Source organism: Coptis chinensis, chromosome 9 (genome assembly GCF_015680905.1).
Source record: "Coptis chinensis isolate HL-2020 chromosome 9, ASM1568090v1, whole genome shotgun sequence".
Classification (NCBI taxonomy): domain Eukaryota; kingdom Viridiplantae; phylum Streptophyta; class Magnoliopsida; order Ranunculales; family Ranunculaceae; genus Coptis; species Coptis chinensis.
This window is the reverse complement of record NC_141464.1, coordinates 18,558,772-18,570,485: the sequence shown is the minus strand read 5'-3', so window position 1 is coordinate 18,570,485 and position 11,714 is coordinate 18,558,772. Positions and strand designations below refer to the sequence as shown.

The following is an 11,714-nucleotide window of genomic DNA, read 5'->3' as shown; positions in this document are numbered from 1 at the left end:
AGGACCGCGGTGATAGCTTTTGAAAGGGGATTATGCCTGGGAACCAAAGTTCATTAGTTTGTGGCGAAGAACGAGATCGCTTCCTTACATGACCTTTATCCAAGGGTGGAGAAGTACATACGATATGAGGACACTATGCAAAAGGAAGTCAAAAGGACGGGGAAGGCCGTGATGTCCTTGTAAAAGAGTGATGACCACAGGAGAAGCAGACATCAGATAGAGAAAGGAAGGGGCACAACAGGGACTCATCGTGGCCATAGAGGAACCGAGACATGGTTAGGAGAGAGAGTAAGGACAGAAAGCCATACCGCGGGGTGGAGAACACTCCGCTGAATAGGTCGTTGGATGAGATCTTGCCTCTAATAAAAAATCTCCTGTATTATGAAGGACCTCGCAGCACACCAACAAAGATTGCAAGTAAACCATATTGTGCATACCATCAGGTGAGAAACCATGAAACAAATGATTGTTATGCATTAAAATGGCTGATTCAGAGATTGATAGAAAAAGGTATGCTGGCAGAGTTTGTGAAAGAGACCCCAAAAGACAAACATGAACCGGCAATAGCTAGGATTTTAGGAACAATCAATGTTATATTTAGCGATGAGGAGTTGAGTTGCAATGCTCACAGAGAGACAATCATGCGTACAATGAGCATTCAGCAGGTTAATGAAGCAAACAGTTATTCCCGGTCCGTTACTAGGACAGTGACGGCAAAGGATCAGATTATCTTTTCAGCGGCAGACCTTAAGGCAGTGGACTCCCCCCATGATGATGCCTTGGTAGTTACGGTGGCAATGGGTAACTATTTGGTGAAGAGGGTGTTGATTGATTATGGTAGCTCAGTGGATTTATTGTTTAAAGGGGCAATGGAAGAAATAAGAATAGATGCAAAGCAGTTGAGGCTACTATTGACCAACCTATATGGTTTCAACGGAAGCATGACAGAGCCTATGGGAAAGCTCCTGCTCCCAGTAACGATGGGACCGGTGATAATTTTCACCAGGTTCATGGTGGTAGAATCGAGTTCGCAGTATAACGCGATCCTGGGGAGGCGTTGGATACACTAAATGTGAGCGGTGCCATCCACGTATTACCAAGTGATATGCTTCTCAACGGCTAGTGAAATGCAGGAAGTCCGTGGAGATCAAGTGTCAGAACAGAATATCCATTAGGTAACGGTGAAAAGTAAGATGCACGAGGTACCGGGGGAGTGTTCAGCCCCTGGGAAAATGAACACCTAGCAATTATAGAGTGAGGCCGCGGAGGAAGAGCACGAGCCTCCTGGGGAGTCGAGAACCTTGGATGAGATTGAAATAGTGAACATGGGAGTCAGGGAAGAAGAGAAGTTTGTATCAATAGGATCGAATTTACCAGAGGAATGGAAAAGTAAGATGACTAAGTTCCTAGCATAAAGTCAGGACGTATTCGCATGGGGAATCGAAGATATAATTGGGTTAGACCCCAAATTTGCTTGTCACCACCTGCACATGAATGCGGACCCGAAGCCCGTAAGGCAAAAGATGAGAAGTATAAGGCCCAAGTATGCGGAAGACATACAGGAGGAGATTAAAAGGCTGAAAGGGGCAGGAATAATAAAGGAAGTTGAGTACACCGAGTGGTTAACAAATGTGGTTGCGGTACCGAAAAAGAATGGAAAGATCAGGATGTGCGTCGACTTCACAGATGTAAACAAGGAGTGTCCAAAATATAGTTATCCGATGTCGTGGGTAGATGAACTAGTGGATAGAACAGCAGGTTTCAAAGTGTTCTCTTTCATGAATGCGTTTATGGGGTATAATCAGGTCGCGATGTACGGATCGGATCAGGAGAAGACAACTTTCATGGTGGAATGAGGGACATATTGTTATACGAGGATGCCATTCGGGTTAAAGAATGGTAGGGCCACTTTCCAGAGATTAGGAGAGAAGATGTTAGAGGGTAAAATTTGAAAGGGGATAGAACTTTACATCGACAACATGGTAGAAAAGAGTATGACTGAAAAGGAGCACTTAGAAGGACTCTGCGAAACTTTTAGCATATTGCGGAAACACATATTGAAGCTTAACCCGGAGAAGTGCACCTTCGGAGTTACCACAGGGAAGTTCCTTGGATATATTGTCACACATCACGGCATAGAGGCCAATCCCGATCAAATTAGGTCTTTAGTGGAGATGTCGCCGCCCCAAAATGTCAAAAAGGTGCAGCGGTTAGCAAAATGGGTGGCGACATTGAACCGATTCATTTCCAAATCATCTGACAAATGCAGACCGTTCTATAGATTATTGAGAAGTACCCCAGATTTCTAGTGGACCGTGGAGTGTGAGAGTGCGTTCTAGGATCTGAAAAGATATTTGGGACAGGCCCTTTTACTGTCGAGTCCAGAGTAGGGATAGAAATTGTATCTGTATCTGGGGGTATCAGAGTATGCAATCATTTCAGTTCTCATCAAAATGGTCAACAAGATAGAGAAGCCAGTCTACTTCCAGAATAAAACTTTACTAGACGCAGAAACCCGGTATAGCAGAATTGAGAAGTATGCTTTGGCGTTGATCATCTCGGCGCTAAAGTTGAAACCATACTTCGAAACGCACTTAGTCGTGGTATTAACGAATTTTCCCTTCAAGCAAGCATTGGGAGCCGAGAAATCGAGAAGAATGTTGAAGTGGGCTGTAATGCTCAACTCCTACAAAATCCAATATCAGGTCAAAACTGCGGAGAAAGCACAAGCTGTGGCAGAGTTCTTGGCAAAATTTCCAGCTAAAGATCCCACTTGGGGGAAAGAGATGATCATGGAGCCTGAGAGTGGGCCTCACCTGGACCTTCTGGATCCATGGTACGAGAGGAATGGTTGGAGGATATTCATAGATGGATCAGCAACAGATTTAGGCAGCTGAATACGGGTAGTATTGGTCACACCAGACGATACCCGAATGGAGCTGACAATGAAGTTGGGGTTGCAGCATCGAAAAATAAGTTAGAATATGAAGCCGTGATAGCGGGATTGAAAATGGCTGAGGACTAGGGAGTAAAGGAGGTAATAGTATTTTCGAATCCAACTTGGTCATATGTCAAATGAATGGTGGATTCGTCACCCGTTGGTCGCGGATGGCAAAGTACTTGGAGGTGTTGAGAAAAAGAGCAGAAAAGTTTCGAAAGGTTAAGTTTATATATCTAGGTCGCAGAGAGAACAGGCATGCGGATGCGTTAGCCTATGTGGCTGCGGTAATACCAGGGTTAAAGGTAAGGATTATAAATGTGAGAAGGCTAGAGAAACCCAGTACCACAGAAAGTAAGGGAGTGTTACAGATAGAGGAGGCTGAAAGTGGGTGGATCGATCAACCTAATCAAATGGCTCCTGTCCAGAGCCGTGACAGAAGATAAAAAGGAAAAGCAAATATTGGAACAAACATCCGAGAGATACACTGTGTTGGGGGGAGAACTATATCGAAAGAACTTCAAATGACCCTTGCTAAAATGCCTCGATCCGATGTGGGAGCAAAAAGTGCTGGCGGAGTTGTATGAGGGAGATTGTGGTAGTCATTCTGCTGGGAGAACTACAACACACCGGTTGTTAACACAGGGGTATTTCTTGCCACACATAAAGAGAGATGTTGTAGAGTACACTAAGAAATACGAGAAATGCCAAATGTTCTCACAATTAATATTTGCACCTGCTGAGCCTCTACACAATATATTGAGTCCATGGCCTTTCGCCCTGTGGGCAATGGACATAGTGGGGCCACTTCCCATGGCTAGCGACAAAAAGAGGTTTATGCTGGCAGTGATGGATTACTTCACCAAGTGGGTGGAAGTTATCCCTCTACAGCAAGTCAAGGAGGAGCAAGTTACCAAATTCTTGTGGGAGAATGTGATATGCAGGTTCGGACTGCCGTATGCGGTAATCGCAAATAATGGGACACAGTTCACTGGATCAAAGGTGAAGGCATTCTTATAGGTGTACAAGGTGAAACAGGGATTCTCTGCTCCATACAATCTCGAGGGCAATGGGTAGGTAGAGTTGTCTAACAAAACCATTATGAAAAACCTCAAGAGGAAGTTGGAAGATAGGAAAGGGGCATGAGCAGATAAACTAAACCATGTACTGTGGGCATACCGTACTATGCCGCGGACCTCCACTGGGGAAATGCCATTCTCGTTAGCATATGGGGTGGAAGCAGTGATCCCTTCAGAAATGGTGGCATCCACAACTAGAACCCGAGCCATGGAAAATGGAACAAACTGGGGCATATTGTCAAGGGATTTGAACTTGGCAGAAGAGAGAAGGGACATTGCGCAGATCAGGTTAGAGGAGTATCACTGAGAAGGCTGCAAGGACAATATAACAAAAGAGTGAGGCCACAGTAGTTTCAAGTAGGAGATTTGGTGTTGCGCAGGGTGACTCCTAACACGAGAAAAGAAAGTGATGGAAAATTACGTCCTAACTGGGAAGGACCTTACACCGTGGTGAAAAAGGGAGATTCTGGCACATACAAGCTTCAAACCAAAGAAAAAAGGTGATAGAGAAACCGTGGAATGTGAGGTTGTTGAAAAAAATTTACTTGTAATCACAATGTGAGTTTGGCTTGCGAGGCAAGCATCATATGCAATATAAATAATACAACGGCACTTTTGAGATACTACTAAACACCATCTTATGAAATAAATTTGGCTACACAATGGGAGACGGAGCATACAATGGGTTGCAAAGTGCAATCTAGGGAAGGGAGGGGCCCTCTACTACACTAGGAGTATCGCGACCACGAGAGGTCAATTATGACTTGGGGGCAAAGTGAGTTGCTCCCAAATTGCAGAGTGCAATCTACAGGAAGGAAAGGGGGGAGCCTTCCACAAGCCAGTCCATGGGACTCGAGCTACGAGGCATAGAGGAAATGTCCCGAGAGCAGGGATTGCAAATGGGAGAGAGCACATAAAACCAAACGGGCGTATATCAAAATAAAAACTACAAGTGGTAGATATAAAGGGAGGAGAGTACATAAACCAAAATTCTAATTATCATGGTAGAGTAGGGGAGGTATAAAATTGGAGGAAAAATAATGAAAGCAAAATAAACACAGTAAAACAAAATAGTGGATGCTGCAAGCAACAAGTTCAGTTACAAGCAAAGATGGCAAAATAGATACAAGCTTTGAACTCTAGAACATAGTCATATATTTATATTTGAGCTAATCTAAGTCGGTGGTGGAGGTGTCAGCTGTGAGTGTTGCTTCAGTAGGAACCGCCGCTGGTTCAGACGTAGTATCCTCAATAGTAGCGTCCTCTGGAACAAGGGTGGAAGGAGTAATGTCCTCGGTGATAGGCGCAGCATCATGACCCTCATGTGTAGGAGACAAGGGCTTTTCTGGGAGGAGGCGACCTTCTTTGGCAAGATGGGCATGCTCTTCGCGGAGCTTCTTGGCCACCCATTTGTCGGCCTGCGCCTTGAAGCGTAGTTGTAGCTGCTCCATGTCCTTTTTATGTTGCAGAAGGAGGGCCTCAGTGCTTTCGGCATGGTGACGGGAGAGAGAGTCAGTATTGTCGTTATGCTGGAGGAGGAGTGTTTCACGCTGCTTGCCCAAGCAATCATTCACACCATCCATGTACTGCTGGTATGCAGCCTCAAGTTCGTCCTCAACCTAGAGCTTAGCCATCACTGCGGCGTCCAACTCCATTTGGAGACGAGCACAAGAAGCCCACAGTCTATTAGGTTCACTAACCTCCTTCTCCAATATTTCCACGGTATTCATAAACAAGAAAAGGCCACAAATCATATATGAAACATCCAAGCCCACCTAGGTACGAAGTAGCGATTAGAATAAAAGAAGATAAAGGATCAAAGGAGATACGAAAGATTGACACACACTATAAGAGGTGGTTACCTTCTCCTAGCTAGTATAGAGAGAGGTTCAATGTTGCTCAAATGATCCCCCTTCAGTATGGGCAATATCGCAGGGAAGGTGAGAGTCGTAGAACATTGCTGAGGCCACGGCCGGATTCTCAGAGTGGAATCCGCAATGGTGACATGGCGGCTGCGAACCTTGAAAGTGGGGCGAAAGATCTCAGAAGTGGTAGCCCCATTTTGTGGAAGTGGCAAGTTCTTTGCCAGGGTGGTGAGCCCAGGAGGTAGGAGAAATGGTAGGGATTGGTTCTGCAGATGTGGAAATTCGGCTCCGTTTATTGGGAGGCTCACCAGATGAGGTTTTGGCAGTAGAAGGAGCTGCGGCCGGCATAAAGACAGCGGCGGTAGCAGGAATTTTCGTCACCACATCATTAGAGTCATTGTCGAATAGTTTTATCTTAGTGATATCCATGGGTGGCTGATAACCCGTAAAAACTCAATTAGATTACTCTAACCTTATTCTTACGGTATTAATTGTTTATTTCCTACTCTCAAACATATATATTCATTCAATATATAGAGTACGGAATCGTTCCACTCTTAATCTATCTAGACTTAAACGAATTCAATTAATCAAACACAAGGAAACAATGGTAAGAACAATGAGAGTAGTGTTGTGATTTATTTAAACTAAAACTAATTTAACTAAGCAATTAAAAGGTGAATTTAATGAATTGGAAGAATATAGAGAAAGGATTAATCCATCTATGTGAAGCTATGATTATTCTAACTAGTTTCTCATATTTTAATCTTAACCTTTATTAATCTACACAAGGTAAAACAACAAAAGCCACAATTTATTATTGATCCCTAACCAATCCTAGCAATCTCTATACTAAGATATGATTAGCATAAGAGAAATTCTCCTCCATAAATCTCTTTGTGGAGTTTCTTTTCTCTAGTTCAACTTCTATAATCTCTATCTCTAGACAACTATAGAACTTGAACTTGAAGCACATAAGACAATAAGAAAACTAAAGAAGAACAATCATAACCCTCACATAGACAAAATAAAACTCCTCTAATGAAGTTTTTAGCCTAGTTTCATTGAGTTCATTAACAATAAACAATGATAATAAGACATAATTAAACTAAACTAAACTAGAATAAAATAACTTGAATTGAATTGAATTAACTAAAGCTTTTATTGAAAGGTTCTAATAGAAGCTACAAACTAAATCTATGAATTCAAATATTGAATTATAAACTAAAACTTGAAATACAAACTAATTATTGATTCTAAAAACTAAATCTTATTCTAAACACTAATTTGATGCTAATTAACTAGATCTAAAACTAACTATTGAATCTAGACTAAGTAAAGCTAATTAAAAACTAAGTAACTTAAGAGCTAAGTCTTTGTCTTTTCATATGGAGGAGACAAGATCCACAAATTCGTGCATGGGCTGAGGAGCCATGTTTTGGGCCAGAAAATCGAGCCCAAAAACCCAATTTCTTTAGTCCACATAGGCCTTTTCAGTTAGATTTGACTTCAATAGCCTTTTTGTCCACTTTTGCTCCTCTAATTGGGTCAAGACTTGGACCATTGGAAAGCTCTTTTCGAGCTGGTCGATTTGACGTAAGGTAGGACTAATTCCGAGGTCTGAATCCAAAGATACGCCCGGAAGTTCTCTCTTGACTTTGTCTTATTTGTTTCGCGCCCGGCGTTGACTTTAACTTTTCAGCTTTGACTGGGCTTTAAAAAGGCATTTTCTCCTGGAATCTTGACATTTTATCATAGAACTTCTTAGCAACCAACCCTTGCTCCTTTATCTAGCAAAAGGGGCGCATTTTTGTATATATTCAACTTCAATACCTGAAATACATAAGAATACGATAGCAGTACTAACTCTTACTTATTAAGGTTTAAATACAGAAATATGCAACGTATTTTGGTCCTATTAACACTTGTATCAACATAGAATTATTTTTTCACAAACATATCAATGTACTATGCCCGATTTCACAAAAATAGCAATCCGTTAGGATCCGTCAGTTAAGTGATGATGTGTCATTGATTTTTCAATTTAGTTTTATTTGTATTTTCTACTTGGCATGCCACATCAGCATTTTCTACCAACTCAGCATTTCCACCTCAGCAAGTATTTTTTTTTTTTTGTTTTTTTTCATATTACTTTTTCTTATTATATATATTTTATATTTTATATTTTTTTATTTCTTCTTTTTATTTATAGTTAAGTGACTTAAAAATAAATTAATAAATTTTTTTGAATTAATAAATATATAAAAAATAATAAATTAATAATAAAATAATTATATAAATAATAAAGAAATATATAAATAATATATTATTTTATTTATTATATATATTTGAAAATTATAAAAAAAACTATAAATTATAAAAACAGATTATAATATAAAATATATAAATAAAGAAATATATAAATAAATATATATATATATATATATATATATATATATATATATATATTATAATTCTTTTTTATTATTTATAGTTTTTTAAATAATTTTCAAATATATATAATAAATAAAATAATATATTATTTATATATTTCTTTATTTTTTATATAATTATTAATTTATTCTTTTTTATATATTTATTAATTCAAAATTATTTTATTAATTTATTTTTAATTCATTTAACTATAAATAAATAAAAAATATAGTATCAAAAAAAAAAAATAAAACATATATATATAATAATAATAAAAAAGTAATATGAAAAAAAAACGCTGAGGTGGAAATGCTGAGTTGGTAGAAAATGCTGATGTGGCATGCCAAGTGGAAAATACAAATAAAACAAAATTGAAACAAAACAACAATCATCACTTTCATCATTTAATCCTAACGGATTGCTATTTTTGTGAAATCGGGCATAGTACATTGATACGTTTGTGAAAAAAAATTCTATGTTGATACAAGTGTTAATAGGACCTAAGTACGTTGCATATTTCTGTATTTAAGCCTACTTATTAATCACATAATTGGTCAAAAACGATATTGTTAAAGGGGTTAAAACTACAGTTTTGGGCTCTTATCAAACCACCACCAAACATCATTTTGCTTGTCCTTAAGCAAATATGAGAAATTAGAATAAGTGACCAAAAATGGAGTTCTAACTAATCTCATTTCACTGAGTGCTATTGCATTAACCATATGCAACAAGGCCTTAAACCACTAGGAATTTCCTAGTGGACAAGTTATAGCCTCGTGAGAGTTTTCCAGTGAAGGTACTCACAAACTTTATCTATACTACAACGACTAAGAAATAAAACTATTAATTGTTTCCTTATTTATGTCTCAATGATCTATACATCTCACTAGTATTTAAACAAGAATGATCATTCTAAAACTTAAACTAATACATGCATAATAATCAAATCATCTTAAGATAAACAACTATACAATGAACTATGATATGAAATGCAATGGCAGGTCCGTTTCTGAAACTTTTGGGTAGCGTGCTATAGGTTCTCATAAGGAACGTGTCAAAACACATAACACTCTGATTTTTCCACTCAAGTTTGCTAACTCTAGTGTGCAGTGGGCACATATTTCCTCACAATCTCAATGACAATCCAAGGAAGCCGAGGTCGATCAAACACATCTACCAGTTACTATCACACCAACCTATTCCTAATTGGGCTAGAGGTCTTTATTAGGTGATACGGGGCGTAGGTATTGGTTAAAGAAGGAAAAAAATGGATATTCAAAAAGACAAGTCTGCGAACATAGGGTCTTCATATTATGTACTAGAGAAAACCTTGTTCTTTTGCTTCTACACTTTGTTTCCATCCTTAGCCTTTTTATTTCGGCTTTTTTACTCCTTTTATTCTATTTTTGGAGTTTTTATTTTTTTTATTTTTATTTTCTTTTCTTTTCTTTGGATGGAAACTTCTTTTCTTTTTCTTTTTTGAAGCAACTAACTAATTTTTTTTTTTTACACAGGTTTTTCTTTTCTCTTTTCTTCACTCATGCTATTTCTCATACTTATCAAGATAGGTAGGCTGATTTTATTTTTTATTTTGTTTTATTGGGTAAAAGATTTGTGGTTTGTGAAAAGGTTAATGAAAGGCTCAGTGGGGCAACTAGCGGATAATAAATTTCATATAGGTGTGAATTTCTGACTATATCGATCTAAAGAGAGCCTAAATTCTCGCTTAGGATATGGTGTGGTGATCAAGTAAGTGCATGTGTGATTTCTCTACTCGGAATTTACTTCTCGCTTGTGTCATCATTCAGATATTTCACTCTTATGAGGCTTTTAGGCTAGATGCTCACAAGATATGTATTAAGTACTCTAACCTAGGTCTCAGAAAAATACTACCAAGTACAATCAAAGATGCTCATGCAAGATGTTCGTGAAAAGATGCAATGACTATTACATATGTATTAATATATGTTTCAAAAATTAAATCCGAATTCAAGTACTACGTGAGATTTCTAGACTAATATCATCATGGAGAAGGGAACAATATCATTATCACTAAGTGCCTAGTATAAACAATATTTATGATTTTTAATATTTTATAAAGAAAAGTGCGTAATTTACATCCTAAAAATGCCTAATTTTTGCAAATATTTCTATCCCACCCCAAAACAATCAAACGTTTTGTCCTCAAAGTGTAAAGAGATAAGGAAAGAATTTACCATAGAAACGTGACAAAAATTGGCAGTACCTATAACAGAAATATTATAAAAGGTGATATGATAACATGAAGCACAATTAAACTATTACGTACTAACTAAATTGGAGTAAACATGACAGACAATGGGTGGCAAAACGTTTTGAAATGAAATATCAAAATACGCCACCCCCAAACAAAATTAGAAAACTTTTTTTAAGTTTGAAAATTTTTGTTTGGCCTATACGAGAAAAGTGGTATTGTACAAAAACTTGGGTCTTTTAAAGTCAGATTCCCTAGACTTAATGTGATATATATGTATTACCATGCAGTTTACCATATATCAATAATCTAAATAATTGTGGATCTTTCCATAAATAGTTAACATGGAAAGCACTATCAAACAAAATTAAGCACCAAGATTTCCTATGACGTGGCTTAATGGAATGAGAGCGAAGCCTGATAGATATAGAACCTAATCGAGCATACAGTTTCTTCTTTGTCCTCCTACGAAAGGGATGTCAAGTGAATGAACGTGAGAAAATTGATGGTTGTGGAAGATACGTGGGATGTGGATAATTTTGAGAAGGAAGGAATGGAAAAAATGAAAAAGTGTTAGATGGCTTGTCCTTGGGTGTTACCTCTTCACCAGATGGGTTTAGATAGTTATGACGCATAGGAGAAACAAGAAGGTCAAGTACAAACTCAATGGTTCTTTGAAAAGGTAGAGGGCGAGGAACATTCGTGATGGAAGGTAAATGAGTGACATAAGGATGTGAGGTGGGTGAATGGTGCTCAACTAGTGTTCTTAGTTCTATATCATCAGAGGCCTTGAGATATGCAAGACATTCCTCAATAGGTTGGTAAGAAGAATCACTGGGATAGAGGGTGAAAAATTCTTCTTCCGTCATGGCGTCAAGAGATGAGTGGATGTCAATAGGAGGGGACTTGCGAAGTGGCAAAGAAGGATTACAAAAGAGTCGAAGGAAATCTTCCTCGATGTTATCAGCGTCGAGGGAGTAGAAATTGTGATCATTGTCTTCTTCCATAAGAGGGGTATCTACTAGTGTGGGGACTAAAGCGTCAGCCGCACTAATGTGAGTTACAAAACTCTCAATGAACTTCACTTCTCCTTCTATAGGCAAACCTAGTTGTCCCTGCTTTTGTCTAAACATGTTAACTTCCATAGAAAGATTCCCAAAAGAAAT

At 38.4% G+C, this 11,714-nt stretch overlaps 1 protein-coding gene across 1 annotated transcript; it reads left to right on the top strand.

Annotated features, from left to right (window-relative positions):
• The first annotated feature begins 512 nt into the window (after window positions 1–512).
• LOC147475103 (uncharacterized) lies at window positions 513–1,070 on the top strand. The gene has a single exon (XM_086585267.1). The coding sequence runs from the start codon at window positions 513–515 to the stop codon at window positions 1,068–1,070; it is 558 nt and encodes a 185-aa protein (XP_086441393.1).
• Window positions 1,071–11,714: the final 10,644 nt, after the last annotated feature.